Source organism: Epargyreus clarus, unplaced genomic scaffold (assembly GCF_041222505.1).
Source record: "Epargyreus clarus isolate Ecla_fem2 unplaced genomic scaffold, WU_Ecla_fem_2.2 ptg000007l, whole genome shotgun sequence".
NCBI classification, from domain to species: domain Eukaryota; kingdom Metazoa; phylum Arthropoda; class Insecta; order Lepidoptera; family Hesperiidae; genus Epargyreus; species Epargyreus clarus.
Window position 1 is genome coordinate 22575575 of NW_027332215.1, and position 27772 is coordinate 22603346.

The 27772-nt window shown below is 37.2% G+C and overlaps 1 protein-coding gene across 1 annotated transcript in view; it reads right to left on the reverse strand.

Moving 5' to 3' along the window:
• Snmp2 (sensory neuron membrane protein 2) overlaps positions 1-27772 on the reverse strand; it is a 112680-nt gene that overhangs the window by 80566 nt on the left and 4342 nt on the right. The window contains exons 2-4 of the mRNA XM_073075119.1: positions 27590-27747; positions 22998-23139; positions 1641-1901 (exon numbers count right to left, since the gene is read on the reverse strand). Coding sequence (XP_072931220.1) covers positions 1641-1901; positions 22998-23139; positions 27590-27747 — 561 coding nt within the window. The remainder of the gene's footprint in view (positions 1-1640; positions 1902-22997; positions 23140-27589; positions 27748-27772) is intronic.

Genomic DNA, 27772 nt, shown 5'->3' on the forward strand with positions numbered 1-27772 from the left:
TTCCAACAGCGCTTGCCTGGCGTTTCAACATTCCAAGTTACACATACGTGTTTTGAGGTAAAGCAAAATCGGTTTTTACTATAACGCCATTATTGTCCCGCTGCTGGGCACGGGTCTCCTCTCAGAATGAGAAGGATTAGGCCGTAGTCCACCGCTCTGGCCGAGTGCGTATTGGTAGAAATTAATTATCACTTGCTAAACGGTGAAGAAAAACATCGTGAACAAACCTGCATACTCGTACCTAAGAGATTTATAAAAAAAAAAGAAAAATCTCAAAGTTATGTGAAGTCTACCAATATGCATTTGGCCAGCGCGTTGGACTATGGCCTAATCCTTCTCATTATGAGAGGAGAGCCGTGCCCAGCAGTGATGATGAGTGCAGCATGATGATGATTATCGTATTGCATTTAAATCATTAATGTTACATCACTGTACACTCGTTAGATAAATGTTAGCATTTGTCTAAAATCCGACTATCTGCGAGAGCACGAATGGTGTGGGTAAATTATGTGTAACCTTTCAGAATAGACATGGAGTAATACCGTGTGATAATATACTGTAGGGAAGTCTAAACTAACGATACGTCTATTTAAATTATTCCGTTAGTTCCGGAAAACTCAAATAGACACTTCCGGAACCACGTAACTTCCTAGCGAAACAATTTATAATTGGTTCAGTTCTAATAGTGTAGCTATTTCTGTGCCACCGTATATTCCATCTTTACCTTAACGGAACGGGGGCTCATGCCCAGGGCCCCTGACACATGAAGGGCCCCGAAAGGCCAATATATACCCTTACATGTCAAGCTAAGAATTACGTTCAACATTTCTACATTTGAAAAATTAATTCACCAAATTGTATTTCTGTTGACATTCTACGTGGTTCGGTTTTAATTTTTCATTATTTTTTAGAGGAAGAAGGACTAGACCCTATTTACATCCCACTGTTGGGCGCAGGTCAATCCTCGAAATCGGTGAAGGGTTTCATATTTTTATTAATGTGTTAACATATAGCTTTTTTGCTCGACTTAGCAGGGCACTGCCGTGCCTCCAGATATATATTATGTCTTTATATAAATAAATATTTTTCACTTTTACTATGCTTTATAAGCATGATATGGAATTTTAAAAATATGAGCATCCCCGATTAAGCGAGCAGTGATAGCCTAGTTAAGAAACTCGGCCACGAATACTATGCGTTCAAGGTTCAAGACCCGGGCACGTACCTCTAAATTTTTAAAGTTTTGTAAATTTCTCAAAGAGTGAATGAAGTCTACCAATTCGAATATTAATAATTCGCCAGCACGGTGGATTATAACCTAAACCTTTCACTTAAAAAGGAGGGTCTCCTTCCAGCAGTAGAACAGCAACTACTATTATCACTAATTAAATAATAAATCTGATACTGAGCTCGATTTTAACTTTTTACAAGTATCGCTTTTCTTCGTCTCCGTTCATTAGCTTTAAAGTCAGGCGTTGTAAGTCCGTCGGATAACTTCAGAGAATTCAATCAATATAGGTAAGTTTGCACGATACCTGCTCGAAGTCTGAAAGTATGCCGCCTCGAGATAGGGACTCGACAGAAGCTAACAATCTGCGGCAGCGGAGTTATTCGCTTGCTTATTAATATTACGAACTTACGTATGCGAGGAATGTGAAAGTTAGTGATCCGTCCTCTTGCAGCACCATATTCTGTACGTTATCAGCAAAGCCCCGTATTTGGATGCATGCCACCTCCCCGAACAGGCCGGGGTTCTGGCAGATGGGGACGCCGTCAAACAATAGGTCTCGAACGCGCGCCCGTATCACGGGGCTGTTGTTTTGTCCGAAAACGCCGCTGAGTGCGGTAGACAGCAGGGCCATCAGCGCAGGGAACATCGATTGTGCCATTTGCAGCACCGCCTGAAAGAAACAGATATTACGTTTAACACAAAACAATACAATGCACGGAACGAGTAAATGATTTCGAAATTAGTACGTCGTTTGTTCGGCTTGTATCTTCTATGAATGATATACGTAGATCTTGTTCGTCTTATGTCTTTATGAGTGTTGTTCATAGATTTGTATGGAATTCAAAAATAACAATTTGGTTTTCAGAAGTTGAAAATAAGTTGATAGGTTTTAGAGAAATCAAATCTGATTAATATTCTGAAAACTTTAAAAGTTGTTAAATATATATGTGTAGAATATCAAAAATAACTTTACCCATAACATTATTAATACATGTAAATAAACTTTTAGAGAGCGCGTATATAAAATAGTTTAAGGTTCTGTTAAGCTGTCAGAACATTTGTAGATGAATAATGGCGGTATCATGTCAGGACCTGGACCTTTTTTTAGGTGAAGAGTTTTAAGTAGCTTATTTACTATATCAGGAGTAATTTCTACATCGCATAAAACTTTATTTAAATTAGGATATGACGCAAGTCTCAAAGTAGTTAATTGAGCTATTTGTGGGGGTAACAAATGTAGAATGAAAATATATTGCAAAAAGTTGACAGAAACCCTCTCCTGTCTTGGCCGTCGTATGACATGGAAGAGGGCAGGATATTAGATCTTGTTTTATTTAATTTAATAAATGTACAAAATAGTCTAGGGTTTTAATGATCGAATATTCTCAATTTTTAAAATAAGCTGAATAACAGTCGGCTTTTAATAGTTTTGCTCTATGGTGAAGTAGAGAAAAGGTGTTATATAAACGATATTTTAGGAGAAGTTTATGGTTTTCTTTGAGCAACATTTTCAGAGGGGTGCTGACACGGCGGAAATTTAGTATTTGTAACAGGTTTGTGTGGTTATGCCACGTGATTTGGCAGTAACAAATAAAATAAGAAATTAATTTACAAAGTTCTAAATACAGACCACTTGACGATAAAGTTGTGGCAAAGTATGAAACCTTAGAAATAAGCAATGTTAAAATAAATATTCATTTAAGAAAAGTTCAAAACAAATTGTTTCGAACAAATTAAAGTTGGACATAGGGTTTAGACTTTCCACTCCTATTTTAAGATAACAATGATGTTTGTTATAAAACATTGCAGTAGGTACCTATGGTTAATTTACAGATATTTCTTTTAGTTCAAACGGAATGCAACCGGAGTCCTCTTAGCGTGTTAGTTGTTACCTTACGTCTGGTGTGCACGACGGTATGCAGCCACACTTACCGCCGTCCTTCCCGGGGTCGCTTACTGGACGGTTCGAGCTCCCACTCTTGCCGCCCGCAACCCCGGAAGCCCCCTTTTAAGTCGCCTCTTACGACAGGCAGGGGATACCGTAGCCCTATTCTAGTCCCAGGTCTACAGGGACAGTAATGTCTGTAGCCTATTTATCTGTTATTAATGATAATGAATAATATATCCAAATCGAAATTTGATAATTTCTTCTATATAAATAGGACATACGAGTAGACATTCACATCCGTACATATAGGTACATAAGTATATGTTATATTTAGATATGTGAAGGTCATCATCATCATCATCAACCCATTACTGTCCCACTGCTGGGCACGGGTCTCCTCTCATAATGAGAGAAGGATTAGGCCATAGTCCACCGCGCTGGCCAAGTAGGTATTGGTAGACGTCACATACCTTTGAGATTTTTTTTTTTATAAATCTCTCAGGTATGCAGGCTTCCTCACGATGTTTTCCTTCACCGTTAATAGTGATAGCTAATTTCTAATACGCACGTAACTTTGAAAAATCACAGGTTCGTGCCGGAGATCTGAACCTCGGACCCCTCGATCGAGAGTCCGAATTTCTTAACCACTAGGCTATCACTGTCTTTTTTATGTGTGATGTGTGAAGGTATATAAGTTATAACACAACATTTTAGATTCATATGCTGGTTACTATTGAACCTTTGAATAAAACCGGATAACAACAACACGGCGATTAACTAATACTTTTCATAACACCAAATTCGAATGATAACGATGATTCAGATGATCTCTTCTGTGATAAGAATATAAACGCCGCTGATTCGGATATCTTATCCTCATTTGGAACTTATGTAATACATAATTATTATTCATAATTCCTAATGGTATCCTTAAAAAAATACAACCGACTTCTATGTCACTACAAAGTAAAAGATAATTCAAATAAATGTTCGTTTAGTACTTAGTTCTGAAGTCGGCGCTCAATATATTACGTTGGATAACGCTGTAAGCAACGTGTCCAGACTTCAGAAAGTTTCAAATTTCCTCGAAATGGGACCCCCTGTGAAACTAGCCGCACACAATGGTGTTTGAGTCGTCGTGACATCGTGAAAAAATCGCTGGACATACATAAAAAAATACGCGACGAACAGATAACCTGTGGGAAGTCGGTTAAAAAGTATTTTAACGTTGACGTCCAACAAGTATCGGCCAATAACAATTATTTTAATAATTTTAAGGTAATAAAACCCTTTGTTTGACTCCGAAAGAAACCCAGCCACACCTATTTCTATCTAATAACGGCAGTGTTAGACCCTGTTGCTTTAGCGTTTCGTAAAGAAGTTATTCTTATCCGAGGCGTTCCAACTTAGTCCAGTGGTAGCAACACATCTGTGGCCAACCATTTTATTTTCGTGGGGAAAACCGCCATGGGTTCCTCTCAGTCGCAGGGGCAGCTGAGAGGATATGTGTTCCTTTGTATGTTCTTTGTCGGGACCACGGGTACGCTAGTAGTAGTCTTCCGTAGTCCCGACGGCATTTGCCCGCGCCCGGGCTCATCTCCGTTTGGGTTGGACCTGGAGCTGGGTCATCTTTGAGGCGCGCGTGCCACCTCGAGGGTTGTTTGTTTGACGCAGGACACCCCCGCGTATCTGTGGCCAACCTCAGTTAAGAGTCTAAAGCTACCTGGGGTTGATTACTGAATGAGACTTGAAAATATTGCCAATTACCATAGATTAGTAAAGATACTTCGCCGCCTTGAAATTTAATGAAGCCACAAACGGCTTATTTTAGTAAGTTTTTTTTTTAATACTTGACAAATAAAAACATTTTTAGAGAAAATTTTCGAATAAATAACTAATACTGCGTAATTTACGTAATAAATAAATAATTATTTCAAATATTTTGGGACAATTTAGCACGGAGACGTGGCAAAACTTTTTTACGCAACTATTTCAATTCTCAAAACTGGGTACATTTTCTTGTTAGGAGTGAGTAATCTTTACTAACCTACGCCTATTACATAATTTTCCGAGGCTTGGTATTGGCATGCTGTTGAACGAGCATAAGAAACTTAATAGGAATTTCGTTTAGTGGTATCCAAAAAAATACGAAGGTATAAGGTAGACTTTTTTGGCAACCGACACTCTGTTTTATTCGGTTTGGTACATTTTGTGACTATAGAAAAATTGCGATTTAATTTTGGACTGCCGGGCGAACTGTTTTTGTTTAGAACTTACTCATGAGTAGTACTTATCAAAATCCTCAATTTTTAGGGTTCCGTACCCAACGGGTAAAATCGGAAACCTATTACTAAGACTCCTCTGTCTGTCTGTCCAGGGCTCTATCTCCCGAATCGTAACAGATAGACACTTGAAATAATATTTACAAAGTATATATATGTGGCCGCTATAAGATCAAATACTAAAGTTAAAAAAAATGAAAATAAATGGGGGTAGCTATACAAGGAATGGCTATTTTTAGACGTTTTTCGCTTTATCTATTGAACGGTAATAGGTAGATCGTTCAAATCTACACAAAAACTAAAAATAAATTAAAGTTTACAAAAATAAAACTCCACTTTTATAGTAAATTTGAAGGTGCTAGAACCCTTTGTGGTTCGACTCCGGCGGCACCACCGCCACACCTATTTCTACCTAATAACAGCAGTGTTAGGTGTTGCTGTGTTCCGATTTGAAGGGTGTGGTAAGGGAGACAAACTTTTCCGTGGCGTTCCAGCTTAGTCCTCAGGTGTAGGGGCGCATCTGTGGCCGACCTCAGGTAGGAATATCTAATCCTATCTGGGGTTGATTACAGATGTCCATGGGCGGCAGTAGCCACTTACCATCAGGTGAACTACATGCTTGTGTGTCATATACATATATAACATATACTTATGTACCTATATGTGTGTATGGCATATGTATACTATATTTCATGAAAATCTTTGGAGCCATTACCGTGATTCGGAATTGCTCGTATAAAGGTATTTCAAACATTTAATATTGTATTTTGCATGAATATAATACTATTAATACTAAATACTCAAAGGATTTTGTTATCAAAGGTAGCGATTGTAGGGTGGTCTAGACTGCAACCACAAAGTTACTGTTAATTTAATGTAGCTTCAAAAGATGCTATCCGTTCCTAACTTCGTCTATACGAAACAAACAACTTTGAGAGCACCGTCTCCTAGGACTGTGGGCTCCAGGTCTTGCTTCTAATTTGCAAATTCACTTTTGAATATACATTTTGAAACCGACTCGAGCTTGTTAGTACTCGTATCAATACCTCGTATAATAGGGGATATTCTTACCTGAGTTCGGCCACAGATGCGTCGCTACTCTTGAGGACTAAGCTGGAACGCCTAGGAAAAGTATGTCTCCTTTACCACACCCTTCAAATCAGAACACAGCAGCAACACTGCTGTTATGAAGCAGAAATAGGTGTGGCGGTGGTGCCGCCGGAGTCGAACCTCGAAGGGTTCTACCACCTTTAAACATCACATAACTCAATATTTAGGGGTGGTAAGGTTCAGATGCCTTCCACACGTAAGACAACAACCGTACGTAACGACCCGCGTGGCGGAGTGGTCACCATGCCGGTCGGACGCGCTTTGAGTTCCGGGTTCGATCCCGGCCTGACATCTAAATGATGAATTTGGATATATGTTCCGGATCTGGGTATGTCTATGGCTTCAAAGACACAGAAAATCCTAGTGAAGTCTGTGGGTGTAGGATAAGCATTTTAATTTTAAAAGGTTAATAATTAAAATTGTTTCATTTTGATTATGTGTAAAGCAAATATTAAAAAATAATATTGTAGATTCTACTATCGCCTTAACAGTATAATTACAGAAATATAACTGCATCCGAGAACGATCTTCTCCGAGACAGTTTAATAAGCAAGATGTCTAGAAAATAAATATGAAGCTTATTACGAGTAGGTACGTATCATCTCGGAAGATCCTACTGAGCGCGTTCATATTAACCCTTTAACGCACACCCTCACTTTTTTTGGAAATCTTAATAATCTACGATACTAATATGTTCTATGCCATAAAATTAAATGGTATATAATAGTAAAACTTTTTGGAATACATTATTTTTCGAGAAAATCCAAAAAAACATGTGGCCATCATACTGGCCACTGAGTGCTCGTATGAGTCATATACTAAGGCCAGTGATTTTGTACTATCAATACAAAATCACTGGCCAGTAAACTACAAACCGACGAAATATACTTTATTTTGTTAATAAAATATAAAAATTACTTAGGGATGTTGTGGAAATAAATATATAATTTAAATAGGGATGTTCTGGAAATAAACCTTCGGATCTGGATAAGGATACGGATTTATTAAAAAGATTATATCGGTTTCGGATACGGTTACAGATACTTTTAAGGTACGGATATTTACAGATACGGATATTACACTTTTAAGGAATTGTAAAAGTGTAAAACATACAAATAGGTCCCACTGCTGGGCGCGTCTCCTCTCATAATGAGAAGGATTAGGCCATAGTCCACCGCGGTGGCCAAGTGCGTATTGGTATACTTCACATACTTTTGAGTTTTTTTTATAAATCTTTCAGGTATGCAGGTTTTGTCACGATGTTTTCCTTCACCGTTTAAGCAAGTGCCAATTAATTTCTAATACGCACATACATAGTTTTGAAAAATCAGAGGTCTGTGATTTGAACCTTGGACCCCTCGATCGAGAGGCCGAGTTTCTTAACCACTAGGCTATCACTGCTTGTCAATAGGTAACGATTTGATTTAATTTGTAAAGCCACTACTATACAATATAGTGTGTCATTTAGACTCCGCTCTTATCCGAAATTTCGGATATTCGATAGTTTCGGTGACGATTACAGAGCCCAAAACACCCCTAATCTCTAGAGACTAAGTAGAAACGCCCCGCCATTTCTTCAAACCGGAACACAACACCGCTTAACAGTGCTTATTTCATAGAAGTAGGCGTGGCGGCGGTGACCTAGAGTCGATCCACAAGGGGATCTACCACCTTTCTTATTAGCTGTTGTAAGCTATAAAAGTTGTGATATTATTATAGGAGAGCAACGCCAGGAGATTCCTCTTTATGTAATCAAATCTACATGTCAAAGTTGATTGTAAAATATATGGTTCTATAGTTTCACATGCCATATTAGCGTACGTTTATAATACTTTAAGAATATTCCATTACTAACTTCTCTGTAAAATTAACATTGTGAAGTTGGCGGTGAAGGTTATTGAAATTCAAACGAAATTTTCTATAGAACTTATTTACATTAAAGGTAACGTACAATTTTAATAAGTACAAAAATAATATTCAACAATACGCGATCCACTATTGATGCGACCAATACCAACATGTTGATCGAAGAGTATTTTAGTAACCGAGGCACCTATGGCAAGTTATCGCAACGTTATCTATTCTGGTATCCAAACGAATATCTATTCGATTCGAATGGTTTCTAAGCGAGGACAGATAAACTTCTTAAACTATGTTGGATAATCCATTAAAAGTGGTATTTCTTTTATTTTCCGTCCTGCCCGAGTCTCGACGTCCACGTCGGCTGTCATTCCATTTCATTGGAAAATTCCAATTTTATCGTCGCATCGGAAGAGTAAATTAAAATACGGAACTGGCATTCATAGAAAATATATTATTTATATTATGGTCACGAACTGTCGGAGGGTTACAAGTAGGCAACATTATAAAGGTGTTAGGTTCAAGAGCGATGATACAAGCATAGACCTTAGATGAGTAAAAGACATAGATTGATCACTCCAAACAAGAAAGTGTAACGAGTGTTGAGAAATGAAATTGTTGCGTAAATAAAGTGTTGCCACGTCTCCGTTCTAAAATACCTAAAATGTTTGAAATACTTATTTATTTAACTCAAACCATAAATGATAAAATCATCCTTTTGTGGTGTCATTCAATTGCAAGGCGGTAAAGTATTTTTCTATTTTACTTATCAAAGACATAGACAGACAAGTTTATAGCAAGTAAACACCGAACGTGAGGAGGAAAAGTGTCCACGGCCAATTAGCTATTGGTAATAAGTTCTTCTGAAATATATGTCAAACGACACAGTAACATGCTACGAGATCGTTAAGCTGTAAGCAACAATGAGATTCCATTATCGTTTTACGAAACAAGAATTTCACAAGCTAGAAATATTTTTTTGTAATATATGAATAGTGACAAGCATGTCCATCCACCTGATGGTAAGTGGCTACTGCCGCCCATGGAAATCCCTGAGGACTAAGCTGGAATTACTCGGAAAAGTGTGTCTCCCTTACCACACCCTTCAAACCAAAACACAGCAGGGCTTAACGCTGCTGCGGCAGTCTGCCATTCATCATTTTAAATATCGACATCTATAATATCGCCGATACGATATTATCATATTGAAAAAACATGAAATACGATATCGAAAATTTTAAACATTTCATACAGTGGTATATTGGGTCAGCGAAGAAACGGAATTTTTCTATAATTTCGAGCATTTTATTTAAATGGGACATTTATATCTACACTTAAAATTTTGCATCCTTGTAACACCGTCATGCCTGATGATGACTGATTTGAAACGCTAATAACTATACTATAGTCTGATTCATAATTAGGTGTCCAAAATGTAAACAAACAAATGTCACTGTCAAAATTAACAAGAAACAAAAACTTTAACAAACTCAACAAAAATTAAAACTTTACAATTATTCACAATTTAACAAACGCGCTATGAAAACGATAATACATTCGAGTTCGATTACAATCACGAAAATGAATAATATCAGCTACGAAACTTAAAAATGACGGCACAAGAAATGTTTTGGGTTCCGATTGTGTTACCATTATCACATTTTAATTTTCTACCATAAACCTTGTTTTTTATTATTATGACTGTATGCAATGAAATTGAGATAATATAAATATAAGAAAATGTGAATTAATCTTAATTTATTTAGATTATTATTTTATTATTGTTGTATTAATTTAATATTGACAAAAATAAGAAACTACAATTTGAAACGTATTTTCTTGATAGGTCAACACCTCTGTTTACATTTTGGACACCTAATTATGAATCAGACTATAAGTGTATCCAGTTTCACACCTCCCAATCCAGACACGGCAGCGTCTAACATTGTTATTACGTTTATTACATGCCGTGGAGTACTCGTATTTCCAAGCTCCGCTCACCTCCATTTTCTCAATTACTTTCTCGTTTGAGCGGAAATTTTAGAGGACGTCCGCGAAGTTGGTAATAGGTGCACAGTGAATGTTGTTTCTACATAATAGTATTTCCTGTCTCGCATTAAATTGCGACAGGCGATATGGTGCATCGTAGGAACACAACATGACAATAACAACATCCGTAGTGGTAACGTGGTTCCGTCGGCCGGTAACACAATTTCTGCCTACCGTATTATTCAAGTTCTAAAAGGTTTTAAAATAGTATGGGTTTTTTAGTAAGTTTTTTTTAATACGAGTGAAACGTTTTCTACTGTCGGTTGGATATTATTATATATGGATTTTAATATGTTGTGTTATGAAAATTAAAAGGGAAAACTAAGAAAGGCTTATTCTAAAATCATTACTTACACTAGAAAAATATATTGGAAAATTATTTTTGTAAACGTTAATTTTTATGTGATTATTGTGTTAATTTAACGCGTGTAAATTAACTAATGTTAATTTTATTCAATGTTTTTACTTTTTTAGCAGCTTTTAACACAAACGGCGCAACAAATAAAGTTAAAACAGTTTTAGATAATAATGTACAACAAAGTTTAAATAATTTTAAAAGTATAGGTACCTACTTTTTTATATAGACCGATACTTCCTTTTTATTTATTTGTACTCTTCTGGGCATAAGATTGAGTCTAATAAAGTACTAATGCTATGCTTCATCCCGATATGAAAAGAAAATAAGATGCAAAGATATAAAATGACGACGCTTTCCCATGCGGGGTCTTCTCTAGTGGCATAAGAATAAACTGAAATAATTTAACATTTACTACTTATTGACATGGTTTTATTAAAAAATATATTATACTAGTAGAAACAGCGGCCTCGCACGTGTACGAAAATATGATATAACATACAAATAACTGTAACGGTAAATTTGTACCTTTAACAGTTTTAACGATAAAGTAACATTAATATTTCATTAATAAAAGTTTTTTTTAGTAATTAAATATTAATACATTTTTTTCGTCATTCGTCGTCGTGCCTAAATTGGTCAAGCGTTCTTCAGAAAACTAAACTCTAATTAGTGGACTGTAATGAAACTTCTTTAAAATATAAGTTTCATGTAAGATACAATAATTATTAATTACACTGTTACATAGGAACCGTCCATGTTATTCTCTGATCCATAACCACTATGCAAAAATCATAACGGTCCCTTGTTATGTGAAAAACAAAACACAAATCTATACATGGGAACCGTATGAGAACTGTATGGTGCCAACCGTATGGCAAATTATTATCGCACTAAAAACCCCTCTCACAACTTTTGGTGTTTAGCTTAAGGTATGCGGCCTCACATACAGTGGTTCTTTCCAGGGTCGCTGGCTGGGCGGTTAGAGCTCCCATTCTTGTCGCCCGCAACCCCAGAATTCCCCCTTTAGTCTCTTACGACAGGCAGGGGAAACTGTAGCCCTGTTCTAGTCCAAAATTTTTATCCAAGGTCTATATGGGTCTACCACCATTATATATTATTAGGAATGACGGTAGGAGTAAGAAAATTTAATAGTCAAATGCGGGTATTAACTAAAAGTGGGCTTATAAAAGGGCACAGTAGATCGTCTACTGAGTAGTTATTTTCCGATCTTCTCTGCTTATAAAAGGTTTTTAATAAAGGTTTTAAAAATAATTTCCTGATGATATTCCTAACAATATATTAAATTTGCACCCCTCCACGATGTCGTGTAGTTATGCTTACGTGTGAATAGACGCTATCTGAAATTTCACGTTAACTAACTTCGAACCTAAAAAAATCCCGTATAATACTTATAACACTTATTTTACCTCCTTAGTGGAATTTAAAAAACATTCCTATGTACTTATGTATCAATAAATATTTCATAAGAAAATTTCTGAAAGCTCGGTCGACAACCCGTGACCCATGGATTGCGTTAGGTAAAAAAGTTCTATTTTTCCCCACCAGTAAGCCAAATGCAATTTTTTACAGTCCTTGCTCCTAAATGAACGGATTTTAAAATAAAGTTCCATGCCCTATTAAACAGCCTTAAGAGTAGATCTTCCAAAAACGGTGAAATAGGTGTTCTATTATTTTCAAACAGAAAGCTAAATACCAATTTTCATAGATTTTGCTTTAAAATCTGCGGACTTCCAAATAAACTTTCAACCCCTACTCTCTTAAGGGTAGATTTTCCATAAATGGTGTAAAAAAAGAGTATTTCCTTATACGTAGCTTACTTAAGGACCTCATTTTAATTTGAAATACAAAAATAAAATAGAATTTGTAAAATTCGGATGTCTGAAAAGTCGAATAACGAAAAGGAATGCAATTAAGACGAAATGAACGAAAAACGGAATAAACTATGAATGGGACTCTAACCATAGAATTCAATTACATTTTAACTATGCCTTGTTACTCGTAGTTTATTCATCTATGGAATCCTCGTACGTTTGTTTATTCTTATATGAATGCGGTTTATAGTAACAATTAATCTAATATGCACGTTCTAATAGCAGTGATAGCCTAACGCTGTTTGTCCACCAACCACCGACACCAAGCCGATACCGATAATTAAGACGGCGCCGAAGTAGCGTACATACATTTACTATAGCAGCTTGTCCACCGAACGTCCGTCACCCGATCACCGTCATCCCATAGTAAATGTATGTGTACGCTACTTCGGCGCCGTGATGAATTATCGGTATCGGCTCGGTGACGGTGCAGTGGACAAACAGCGTAACGGTTAAGAAACTCAACCGCTCCGAGGTTCAAATCTCAGGCACCTCTGATTTTTTAAAGTTATGTGCGTATTAGAAATTAATTATCAGTTGCTTAAAATAGTGAAGGAAAGTGAGGAAACCTGCATACTTAAGAAATTTATAAAAAAAATGTCAAAGGTATGTGAAGTCTCTACCAACACGCACTTGGTCAGCGCGGTGGACTATGACCAAATCCTTCACATTCTGAGAGAAGACCCGTACCCAACAATGGGACAATAATGGGTTGATGATGATGATGCGTGTTCCAGGCTTGAATGGGATCAAAAATCTTAGCTTACCAGTCGCTGAGAAAATACTAATGATGAAAGGAAACTTTTTATTGGTACATCTGTATACATGATTTTTTTGTCATCACTTTGTTGTTAGCGCAAACAAGTAATACTCACTGTAGGAATAGTTCTACTTAATGAAAATTGTTCTTAATACGCACATACTCGTATGCTCGGAGATACTTTTTGAAGGTGGTAGAATCCTTTGTGGTTCGACTCCGGCGGCACCACCGCCACACCTATTTCTACCCAATAACAACAGTGTTAAGCGCTGCTGTGTTCCGTTTTGAAGGGTGTGGTAAGGGAAACATACTTTTCGAGCCGTTCCAGCTTAGTCCTCAGGGATAGCGGCGCATCTGTGGCCAACCTCAGGTAGGAATATCTAATCCTATCTGGAGTTGATTACATATGTCCACGAGCGGCAGTAGCCACTTACCATCAGGTGGACTGCATGCTCGTCTGCTACTCCTATATTATAAAAAAAAACTTGTTCAAATGAAAATATTTCGTTTCCATTAAAATAAAGACACAAGACAAGGTAACGCACTCAGTGTTTTTTGACTAAGTACCTATTTATCTACAAATTTATTTTTGCTCACAATAACTTAGTTATTTAAAAAGCATTCGCGACATTATAATTTCTTACGTAATACTTACATAACTACAGTTTCGGTGATGTCTGCTAATGATCACAGTTGTTTATAAAAGCGAAACCAATTACATAGGAAATAATTGTAACAATCAACGTCACGTGAACATTGAAACCTGTCGGAGTGTATTTAAAAACAACCTTATTATCTAACACAATGCTCCTTCGTAATTAATCGCTGATAATTATAAGCGAGCAGTGATAGCCTTTTTTTTTGTTTTCGAGGGGGAAATCTTCAAAAGGTACCCGACGACGTGGGAGCGACGCCGGGTTATGTGGGATTTTTACCACACTAAACCCCCCCGGTGGTCGTCCTCAACGCTTGTTGGAGAACTCCGGGATCTCCGAGGGAACACAACCGGAGTCCTCCAAGCGCAATGCCCCGATCGGGCTCTGCCCCTAGTGGAGCACTTATGGCACCTCCCACACCATCTGACAGGACGATTTATCAAATTTTGATTAAAATAAATAAATAAAGATTACCTGTCGTAATACCTATACCTACCTAAATACTAATACCTATACCTATACCTACTTATTTTACAACAGCTTCGAAAATTTTAAAGAAGTAGGCATTATCAATCAAAAATGTATACGTGTAACATCTTGTAATGAAATATAATATTATAAGTATACAAAAGTATCCGGCAGTGGCCAAAAAACGGGTCTGTTATCGTGTTACGTTTATCGTTATAGCTCCTATAGTAATCATTATGTGTAGCACATCACTACCTTGTCCATGAAGTACAGTATTATCTGTGTGACATTTGAACGTAAACAACACAAAATTACATGGGCGTCGATCTGTCATGGAGAAAATAAAGAAATGGAAATAGTATAGATATTATAAATTTCCTAATTTTCTCGTTGATCATATTAAGGTTGATCGCCCCTTGGCTACTGTCGTATGAGCGATGGTTGCGTCGACTAACAGTTGCTTAAGGCGCTGCGTAAGATTTTGTGCCCAAGGGGAACAAATGTCAGGGCACTATCTCTTCAATGGTACACCTGAAACCCCTGATTTTTTTTAGAGTACCTAATGAAAAATAAATGAAAAGTTGGTGGTACAAAACTCTTCATGTGCGAGTTTGACTCGGTTTTGGCCAATCATTTTACTTTAGCGACTGACGAGCGATTCTCTACGCATATAGATGCATAAAGTACTAAACTATTTTTTTTTAATTCAACACTTATACTTGATTACACTACGTAGATTAAGTCAGTAGTAGAATATCAAATATTTTTTTATGAAATCGTTAAAATAGCTGACAGTAGTTATTTCCTCTCAAACTACGGATCACGTTCAGAGCATGATTGCACGTGCATTTTATAAATCTGACATACATATCCGAAAGTAATATGTATTGCGAGGGTTTATTTTTAATTGGGTCAATTGAAGGGGGAGAGGCGCTGGGACGGCCGGATAATACCCTGAGAGCTCCCGCCTCGTGCCTAGCTCGGCCAGGCTAATGTTACTAAGGAACTAAGTAACTAACTACTCAACACCGAGGGGACTCTTTGTAAAGTTTTGTTGCCAACACTTTGATATGTTGTACACGGTTTAGAGTTCTAAGAAACTGTTGTAATTTATCTTTCTATAAGTACATCTTATATAGAAAATTCTCGTATCACAATGTTAGTTACCCTACTCCTCCGAAACGGCTTTACCGATTTTCACCAAATTTTATATGCATATTCAGTAGGTCTGAGAATCGGCTACTATCTGTTTTAATACCCCTAAGTGATATGGGTTGTTCACTCTTAACATTTTTTATTTATATGGCAACACAAGGTTTGCCGGGTCACCTAGTAAATTTATAATATTAATATTATTTAAAAAGCGATAAAACCAGTGGAGTTCGATCAAATACCACCGTCATTCCCATTTCTAGTGTGAAATAAGTTCTGGGTTTTAGAGGCATCAAGGGAATGCCGGTCAAATTACATAATGAGGCCACTATTTTAGTCCTCAGAAGTAACAATGCATTTGTGTAGAACACCTACTGTATAAAGTAAGTAGATGTCCATGGGAGATGGAAGGCAATTACCATTTGCCAGGAGTAGCCACTAAATCTTTTAAAAACATAATTGCAAAATATTCTATTAACTAAATGAATTTCATATTCTACCATAGGTGAAATCGCGCTAACAGTGATAGCCTAAAAATTGTGCCTCTAAATCTTGAGGCCCAAAGTTTGAATCCCAGACAAATTAGAAATATTAACTAATTTTATCACTAGCTTTACAGTGAACGATACTATCTTCAGCCCACATTAGTCCACTGCTGGACATATGCCTCTCCCAAACTCCCAAGGCACGCCCCTGCGCCCGATCTTCGGCTCTCCTCATCTAGCTTCCCGCCGTGAACGATAAATTCTGTAGATTTTCCCACTATGTTGTCGTAAGGCGGAAAGTTCGCAGAATCTTTTGAAAAAATCTTAAATTTACGTGAGTCCTAACAATCCACACTTACTACTAATAACTAGCACATTTTGATTAAGTAATCAAAGCAGTACTCATTTCTAGATAATTTGCTGAAGTTACGACATTTTCTATATACATATGATAAATGATAGATATAGAGTAAGTACCTATATTATGACTGATAAGCAATGCCCTGTATTTTATTATATAAATACCCGATTATTCGAGTTTGGTTTTCATTATCAAAATATTACATTATTCATTGAATTGGTATTTATTAATCATATACATTCACGATATCGAGTCACCAATACTGAAACTATTATAAATAGTCGTCGTCATCAACCTATTGCTGTCCCACTGCTGGGCAGTGGGCACGGGTCTCCTCTCAGAATGAGAAGGATTAGGACTTTGTCCTCCGCGCTGACCAAGAGTGTATTGGTATACTTCACAAACCAATGAGACTTTGTTTTTAGGGTTCCGTACCCAAAAGGGTAAAAACGAAACCCTTTTATTAAGCCTCCTCTGTCTATCCGTCTGTTCGTTTGCCACAGGTCCTCTATCTCTGGAACTGTAATAGATAGACACTTGAAATTTTCACAGAATATGTATAATGGTGGCCGCTATAACAACGAATAAAATTTAAAAATCTTAAAAATAAATGGAAGTCGGCCCAGTACAATATAAGAAACAGCTATTTTTCGAGATTTTTCGCTATATCTATTGAACACTAGGTACAGAGTTCACTTTTTCACAATGCGTTAACTTCTGTAGCTGCTATAATAACAAATACTAAAAATATTAAAAAAACATGTGGTAGATACGGAATTCTCAGTGTCAGTCAGTTCGACTCGCATTTGGCTAATATATTTTTAATACTAAGTAGATATTGCAGGGAGGTAAATATTTTTTCTACCAAACTATTTCTAAGGAGCTGCATGTTTAAATAAGTACATTATGTACAAAAATGTATTAAACAAACCAAACACTAGTAATTTGCAGTCAACGTTTGGTGGTGCATGGCTATACAATAATGTTAAGAACCGCTGATTAAGTGTGATACATTTGTGGAAATGTACTTATTACTTACTTTTCTTAGTGTATTTTCTTATGCAAAGTAGGTTTGACATTAAATTCCAGAAACATAAAACCGTGCAATTTATGTTTACATTTAGTATCAAATCACGGAAAGTAGTCATTACTAATAGAAACTTAAACGTTCGCTGCCTTGACATTCGCTCTGCAACTTACAATTATAATTATTATGATAAATACAACTAAGTAATGCAATCGCGATTAAATAACGCACAGCTAATTAGCAACTTTGTCAATTGAGTTGATTATGAAAACTTTGCATTTAAAATTAATTTTTGTATTGTGTACTAGAAGTCACATTAATATTGCATGTTTATTGGACGTCATTTTCTTCTGTGTTTTACTTCATACCGTTTAAGGTGGTATAACCGCTCTCGGTTCGCGTTTGGAGGCATCAGCAGCGTTAGGCGCTGCTTTGTTCAAATCTGGGAGGTTTCAACTTAGTCCAGCTCAGAGATAGCAACGCAGCTTTTTTTTATAATATAAGAGTAGCAGACGAGCATGCAGTCCACCTGATGGTAAGTGGCTACTGCCGCCCATGGACATCTGTAATCAACCCCAGATAGGATTAATATTCCTACCTGAGGTCTGCCACAGATGCGCCGCTATCCCTGAGGACTAAGCTGGAACGCCTCGGAAAAGTCTGTCTCCCTTACCACACCCTTCGAACCGGAACACAGCAGCGCCTAACACTGCTGTTATTAGGCAGAAATAGATGTGGCGGTGGTGCCGCCGGAGTCGAACCACAAAGGGTTCTACCACCTTCAGAATCATCAGCATCTGTAGCCGACCTCAGCACAACCAGCACCAAAATCAATGTTTCGTCGTAAACAGGTTTTATTTCGGGTTTGTTTTCTGAAACCTCCTTATTTTATTTTTCTTACTGCTGATTGTAAGTATCTTTACGATGTTAATAACAAATAGAATCAATCTATAACATTGTTTTTGGGATTAATAAAAATATTTCTGTCAATTCTGTCTGTTATCATTATACACTGAAAATAAAATATAACTACTTTCATTCGATTTTAAAACGGTAATGCTGGAATTTAACCCGGCCTCGTTCAATCCTCGCCAGGTTATTTAGGTTACTGAACTTTTTATTTCACATAAAACGCTTTCATTATTTATACGTATAGTATATACGTTAGTTTTACTAGTGCTTTTGGCTTTCATTCCACGTTGTCAATGTTTTTGAGACTTTTATGTTATAGAAATACATTAAAAATAAATATAGTAAAATAGTTTATGATGTTTATGTGCTTCTGTATAGCAAGATTTAAACCGCACGCGATGCAGTGTATCAAATCGCACTTGGTCAGCGCATCAGACTATGTCCTAAGTCCCTCTCACTATCAGAAGAGATCTGCGCCCAGCAGCTGCAGCTTTACCAAGGATAGTTGTTAGAGGTAGAACTGGAACATGGTCAGAGGAACGTAGCAGTAACTTCACAGTATTTATGCATATTTTGTCGTTACACACAGTATGATTTTAGCTTAACACCACCATTTCTTAAAACTCTTTCCTGTCGGCCGTGTTCACCCCTGCCCCTATATCCCACGGCACGCGTGCCACTTGCATTTTGTCAACTCAAATTGTTAAATTTTGATTCAACACAATAAATTTTACATTTTACGACTTTATATTTTACAAGCATTTTGCTGACTCAAATACAATTTTAATTGTCATTATATCATAAAATTATAGAACGGCAAATGATAAATATTTACTTTGTAAAGACAAAAAAGAAATTAAAAACATAAACAGACTCCAAAATGGTACTTAAAAAGGAAGTAGTATCTTGACAGATATTTTTGGCTGCCGTGCTTTTAATTTCGTCGGTTTATTTTTAGAAAGCGCATTTTTGGGTTGCTCCAGTCATCCAAAAGTTTAATGGGAAATTATTTCAAAAGTCCTTTTTTAACCCACTTCCAAAAAGGAGGAGGTTACTCAATTCGACCGTATATATATTTTTTTTTTATGTTTGTTCGGCCATTTTTTCACGACGCCGCGACCGATCGACATGATTCATACACCATTGTATGCGGCTAGTTTCACAGGGGGTCCCATTTCGAGGAAATTTGAAACTTTCCGCCAGTATTTCTGGAAAATTGGAAAAACCAGATTTCATATAAACTTCAATAAGTCGATTATTTCTTAACCAATTTCAATTTCCTTTTTTTCATAGGAAAGGGTGTTTTGTTGTATACTTGTTGATTATAAGATTAGTTTATTTTAAGTAATGGACATAGAGTTACATTTGTAACAATTGTAACTTAGAGGTTAATTGCAATTTTTTGTAAGATTTTTATATTAAATGCCATTAAATTGTGTATTTTTTGCAATAAGCAACGACAACTAAGTTTCGATATCCACATCTTTTAAGTCTTATAAATGAACTTAAGTTCCGATTGCACTATCACAAACAACAAGTTTTCGTTGAATTATGGGAAAACGCGAGTGTGTTAGTCAAAATGGTTATTGTCGTCATTGTCAACCCGTTACTGAGAAGGAGAAGAAGAGAAGGAGAAGAAGAGAAGAAGAACCTTCCTACTCACTTGAGAACTTTTTAGAAGAACTCTCTGACGTGTAGACTATCTCGCGATGTTTTCTCTCACATTTATAGCGAGTAACAATTTCCAACACGCACATAGTTTGAAATATCATAGTGAAATTTAAAAAAAAAAACATTTTCCTAATCCAAAGGCACGAAATGGTGCTGTGTAGCGGATCATACTGAGCGCGTAAGCCGCAGCGTTGGCATTTATCTACCTACCTGTAGGATTACTATTTAATAGGGTTGATACGTGCACCTAAGATACCTTTTTTTTATTAACGAGGAGAAACCTTCTAAAAGATACCCGGTGCCGTGGGAGCGACACAGGGTGGGATTCTTACTGCACTAAACGCCAAATCCCCAATCGGCGGCCGTCCTCGGCGTTGCGTTGCGAAGAGGACTCCAACGGAACGCAACCGGAGTCCTCTGGACACGTTGCGCCTTCGGGCTCCGCCCAGGTGAGCTTCAGGGCTCGCCAAACCGTCTGGTGTTTACGACGCTCTGCAACCACACATACCGCCGTACTTCCCGAGTTCGCTTACTAGACGTTTCTCTCGCCGCCCACAACCTCGGAGCTCCCATTAAGACGCCTCTTACGGCAGGGGCTACAGGGACAACACCTTAGACACCTATGTAGATTTCAGCTGCACGCTAATACGATCATTTTCGGAATCTTTTTTGCGGCTACAAGTATAACCTGAACCTCAGGTTCTTATATTTAAATAGAAGGCAAATTTGAGAATTAAATTTGATGATAACAATTTATCTTGTCTCAGTACAGCTTCGGGCTCATAAAATTCGTATCATTTTTTTGTAAATAGAAAGGTAAGTGTTAAACTGATATGTATAAATTCATTTGAGTTGCGCTTAATGGTCGCGAAAGCAGCCCTGATTTTTATATTTGCGTAGTCGAGAACAGCAAACAGAAATAAAAGCACGTTCAATGTTCATGGTTCATTGAAAAGCAAACTCAAAAAGATAAATATTTATGTTATTAAATTATGTTTAATAAAGGAACCTACGACCTGCTTATACACTTGCACTTTTTAAATGTTATTAACAATGTCGGGGGGATTTTGTTTTGTATAATACAAATAACTACCTGTTATTTATATTATACAAAACATGTTATGTTTTCCTCTACTTACACCCTAGTAGAGGAAAACACTATCGTCCCGCCATTTGTGTGCCAGTTTTTTTAAAGGTATTCATTTCGAAAACGGCTCGAAACACGTACCTACACTTAAAATGTTTTCGCTACGCTAGCTCAATCGTGTTATCACATTCACAACAAGTGTACGATATAAGATGTACACCTAATTTGCGATCGGGGACCCCTACGAGGAAGGATTTTTTAATCTTTGCTACAAATAACAATAATGATATAATTTACCTATGATAAAAAAGAAACGAATGATGTATGTTTTAACATTTCTCGCATTCACTATGAACAATTTTCTAAGAGAATAGACGACAACCAGACAAATAGACAACTTTCCGGTTAATAAACGAAACAAAGAGACAGTCGCATAGAAAGAACATAACGCTTATACCTTACATGACGATTTGCACCATCAACTACAAGCGGAGATGTAGCGTGTTAGGGGCAGAAGGGAAGGCATAATCTATCTGATATACATACTCATATAAATGTATATTTTATATAGGACGAGCTTTTGCCCGCGGCTTCGCTTGCGTTACGAAGTATGAAATATGAAAATATGAAGTATGAAAATATTTTCATCCCCTATTGTGTCCCCTTGGGGGTAGAATTGATCAAAATCCTTCTTCTTAGCGGATGCCTACGTCATAACATCTACCTGCATGCCAAATTTCAGCCCGATCCGTCCAGTGGTTTGGGCTGTGCGTTGATAGATCACTACGTCAGTCAGTCACCTTTGAGTTATATATATTTAGAAGATAGAAGATAAAAAGGAAACGCAGTTTTTGCCGTTGGGCGGCACTTTTAGTGGGCAATTAAATTTTAAATGGGATGACTATTTTTCGTCGAAAAATTGCAAAGGTATATTTTTTTTCGAAGACTATTTATGAAGGTGACGGAAGCAACTTCCTCCTTGGGCAGCGCGAACACACTACGCAACTCACCGCCAACCACGTTAATGAACTCAATTCCAAAAACAGGTTACAGTTGAACGCTTTAAAACTAATACAGTAATACCTCGGACTTACGTATATACTATCGTATGGTATGATTTCGAATGTTTTGTGTCTTGTTGTGTTTGTGTTGACTTCGCGCAACAAATACAAAAGTTTACATGAAAGTTATGGTTTGCGTCGGGATACAGCAGCCAGGATACAGAATAATATGGTGGTTAAGGCCAATATATAACATGAATAATTGTAGGGTTAGTAAGCTTATTTTTTATAATCGGGAATTGCGGGACACTCAAACCATAGGAGAATCGACGATATTTGAAAATCGCGTAACTCCGAATTCGCGTAAGTCATGGTAGCGAAGTCGGGGTATGGTGTTTTAAGATAAATAAATAAATAAAATTACTGTATAATAATTGGCCGAGTGCAAGTCGAACCCTCACATTTTCATTTATTTTTTTATTTTAAGCATTTGTTATCAGCCATTGAAGTGAATGAATTGTGAAAAATTAAACTGTCTACCTATTTCAGTTTAATAGATAAAGCGAGAGCCTAGCGGTCATCATTATACATTCTGTGAAAATTCAAACGACTATCTATTACGATTCCAGAGATGCCTGCGACAGACAGACGGACAGACGGCGGAGGCTTTGTAGGTAATCGGTTTTTTACCCTTAGGGTACGGAATCCCAAAAAGCGTGTTGAAGACAAAAAAGATAAAAGGCTTACATGGTAGGCCACATTTGTGATGGTAACGATGTCGTCCTCGGTATTGGGGAAGGACGCCACGGGGTCGAACTCGAAGTTCTCCAGCCTGCGATACTTGATTATGTCCCCTTCCATTTCTTCCACGTCCCTGGTCTGGTATAACCTGATAAAAACCAGAAAATATTTTAGAAATATGCAGCAACTGTGTGTTATGGAGTTTATTCGTAAATTACTTGTATAAAAGAAACATCTTGCGAAGTTTGGGTCGGTTATTGACGTCCAAAAATTTTTGTTAAGTATCTATCTAATAAATGTATTTTGATTTAATTAAAGTATTTTAATTTAATTGAAGTGTGGGTTTCATCTGCCAGTTGCCAAACAGGTAGTTCATTATTTCTCCCCGCCTGAGACAGGCCCGAATTATAAGGGTCTAAACAGACATGCCACTTTTGGTTTTGGCCATCGATGATTTTCATTCGGTAATTATAAACAATCTCTACAACTATTTCTGACTTACGATAAAAAAATCACAATTTGGAACCAAACTTTCGATAGATTATATAGCTGCTTTTTAGATGGAGCTTCTTAGAATGAACGATCGAACGACGATCGAATGCTAGATGCAGCAATTTGAAAAACGTGGTTCAGCATCGGTGCAGGTAGGACTCCTGTCCTTTTTGTAACTCGTTGGTGCATGAACATCTTAATATCAGGTAAACTACATCCCAATATTCAACTAGCGGCCCTCGTGGCATGAGATTATCATCATCTCCCATTTCCCAATCACTTTCCTACTGCTGGGCAAGGGTCTTCATCTCAAAAATGATGCCACCGCGCTGGCCAAATAGACTTCACATTCCTTCGAGAACTTTTTTATGGTCTCTCAGGTAAGCACGTTTGCTCACGGTCTTTTCCTTCACTTGCTTTAACGGTGAAGGAAATTTCATTTTCATTCATGATCATGAATTTAGAATACGAACAAAACCTTTTGAAAAATCTGAGGTTGGATTGGGAAAACGTGCCTTGGATTTGAACCTCGCATTCCTCGATGTTCCGCCGCTTTTCAACCACTTGGAATCAGTTCTTGGCTCTGATTTATCTATCTATCTGCTATCAGATCAATTGACCAAAGTTCAAAAAATGTTACAGATGCATTTAACAATTATTACTCCATTAGATATAATTTGGTTCAGACTCATTGTCTTGTGGCCTAAATAACTTTGTTTCTTATTTAATGTTAATGAAATATTGGATTATACTCTGTAAAAGAATTGTGAGCTATGCTTCGTGAGGTTAGTGCCGGCTTAACTTGCAGAGGGATAATTGAATAGTTTAAATGAAAATGCAATTCTGCTCAGTGTGTAAAATAGAATTATGATATCTACATAAATATAAGGGAACATGGTGGTAGCTTGTTTGGATCGGCGATTTTCAAACTTTGAGGTACGAGTAGCCCCTTACAAAGTGTTGTTATTTTTGTATTTAAAGATTTATAATATTGTATTATTGAAATTTCGCAGATCCTATGCTCTTTAGAAGTTTTTTGATTCCCTAGACTGTCGCAATAATTTATAAAACGCTCATCTTAACCGAGGCACAGCGTAAGCAACATTGGACGTGATTGGCATTTTTAATTTTATCCGCTGGAGAGCAAAGATCATGCACACTTAGGCACTTGTTTTAGAGGGCACATTAAGCAAGAAGTTTTGAATCTCGGCTACTATCATTACAGTCATTTAATTATTTATTTTATAATGCTCACTAACATACTGTTCACACTTACATATATTACATACATTATTGAATAATATCTACAAACATCGTAAGTAAAAAAATCTTAATTAATATACAATTGCATGTCTAAATTGAATAATATTAAAAAGATTAAATAATTTACTAATTAAGAAAGAAAAATTTAATTAAATTTATCAATTTAATAACAGACAAAATGAATTAATTAAATAAAGTTACTTATTAAAATCTTCTAAATTTTTATCATCTATCGGATACAAGGTGTAAATTTTTGTTTTTCTCTGGCGAATTGTATTCTCTTATAAATCTGTTTATCGGAGCGTTATGACCTAAGTTAGGGTTACACATCGGGTCATATAAAATGTTAAATCTAGAGTATCTAGGCAGCTTAGAAGGAGCAAAAGAACTTAATGCTGATAATAATTCGCTTGCATCTATTGAGCCATTTGTAAGTTTGTCAAGAAACACAATATCCAGCATTCGTCTTCGGTCCTCTAGCGATTGCATATTAAATAATGACATCCTGTCGCTACAGGAGTTAATCGCTTTTGTCATAAGGCATAAAACCTTATTCGTGACGTATAACACACAGATTGGCCACTGATTAGTATGTTTTGTGTAGTTATGTTCATGAAACCTTCTAATTTTATTACATCATGTCATGAACTATCAAGGGTTAACAAACACAGAGCAATTTAGAATACCGAGATCGTTGTGGGAACTGTATGACATTTACAGAATGGATTACTTCTATGTTTATAAAATATCATTGCTTCTACGCATATAGGTACAAAGGTGTTTCTTGTCTGTTCGATCGAGTAATACGCACCTACAAGGTCTTTGAGTTAAGTTTACGATTCGATCTAATACTCTACGATTTTTTTTATAATATTCTCTACTTTCTACTCTCTATTCTCTACTTCTAGCAGACGGGCATGCAATTCACCTGATGGTAAGTGAATACTGCCGCCTATGGACATCTGTAATCAACCCCAGATACGATTCGATATTCCTACCTGAGGTCGGCCACAGACGCCGCTATCCCTGAGGACTAAGATGGAATGCCTCCGAAAATGATATCTCCCTTACCACACCCTTCAAACCAGAACTCAGCAGCGCTTAACGCTGATATTTTGAGGCAAAAACAAGTATGCAGGTGGTGCCGCTGGAGTCAAGCGACAAAAGATTCTACTACCTTCTACGACACCCTATACAGTCAAATGGAGACCAGTTTTTAATGATCTAGATACCATTATAGTCAGAAAATGTGATTGATGACAGAACCGTATTATTTACAGGCAGTATGAATGCCAGCTTGTCACGTTGACTTTTTGGACAGCGGTGGAGCGCCCCACGCCGAAACAGCGAAGACCATCGTATGTGGCAACAAGGGGTCCCATCCATTGGCCGACTAAGGTCGTCGGAAGCCCGTGAATTGGTAACTTCAAAGGTACGTTGCAATTTCTCAATTTGTATATTTGGAATTTTAAAGTTACAAATTAGTTTATTCGAACATGTAGCTGACAGCTGGAAGAGCCTTCTGAGAGGGAAGTCAATTCTGGATGTCTATAAACGGCAGATTATCTTTTATCGGGTGTACTGCATCGTTTGCCTACCTTTATAATATTAACAAGGAAAATTAATGAAATATTACCCCGTAGCGCCGTACGGCTACACCTTGACCTTGGTGAAAAAAACACCTATTGGAGTTGGTTCGATATTTGCCCTTGCCTTGACCATCAAGAACGGCGTGTAGTTTTATTATTTTCTAGACATGACATTATCGATTTGTATTCTTATAAATAAGGGAAAAACAATAAGACACTACTATTATTCATAAAGTGTCAACACAAGTATCTAAATCATGCAGGATTTTGTATTTTTAGGAAAGAATGTTACATATTTTTGACGGTCAAAAGTACCTACCTAATAAAAGTTTTAAGTGCCTCATATAAATTTTAGGCAGTTTTATTGAAGGATTTGAATTTCACCCATAGTTTACTGACGCGCAAATCTCCGGTGGTAAGACAGACCGGCTATTTGTTTCTAACATAGTTTTATTTATATGTTTAGACTGTCACTTACTACCCACCTCATACAACGGTCACCACTAGGGAATGCAATCCCGATCTCGCGGGATCCCGATCTCGCGAGATCTCGTGTAATTTTTCGGGATCAATCCCGAAACATAATATGACGAGATCTCGTTCGAGATTGACGGGATTGTGGAGGAACAATAGGGAGATATTTGCATTTGCTTAATCACGCTGTTGCCAATCAGTGTTCAGTCGGAGAGGGCCTCCTTAGCAGCTGGCTACATTGCAAGGGATATTAGATGCCGGTTGGCAGATAGTACACTTGATACACTTTGTTTTTTAAGAAGTTATTTTCAAAATCACCCATAACTACTTTTTAATCTTTAACTATTCTACACCTTGTTTTGAGCAGTGATAGCCTAGTGGTTAAGAAACTCGGCCTCTCTATAGAGAGGTCCGAGGTTAAAATCTCAGGCACGCCTGTGCGTGCCTGAGATTTGAGTGTGCAGGCACCTCTGATTTTTCAAAGTTATGTGCGTATTAGAAATTAATTATCACTTGCTTAAAGGGTGAAGGAAAACCGTGAGGAAACCTGCATAGCAGAGAGATTATAAAAAAAACCTCAAAGGTATGTGATTGGGATTGGGATTGGGATTGGGATTTCTAATCCCGCGGGATCTCGACTTTACGATCTCGAGTCGGGATTGCATTCACTAGTCACCACACACGCAGTGGCTCTGATTCGAGCCCCGACTAGACCGACATTTAAATGTTGTCTGTTTGTTCATGTTATGTCCACGATATACTCACAAATTGAATACTTACTTATAGGTGTAGGGGCCTACTTCGTTGACGATCGGTACGCCACCTGCCAGCACGTCGTCCACATTGCTGATGTTGAAGAACCGGATAGTGAAGTTAAGAGCAAACGGCACAGCCTTGAACCTCTCCATCTGGATGGTGTCGTCGATCAAAGTCATCTCCTAGAATAAAATAGTTTCAGGTTTC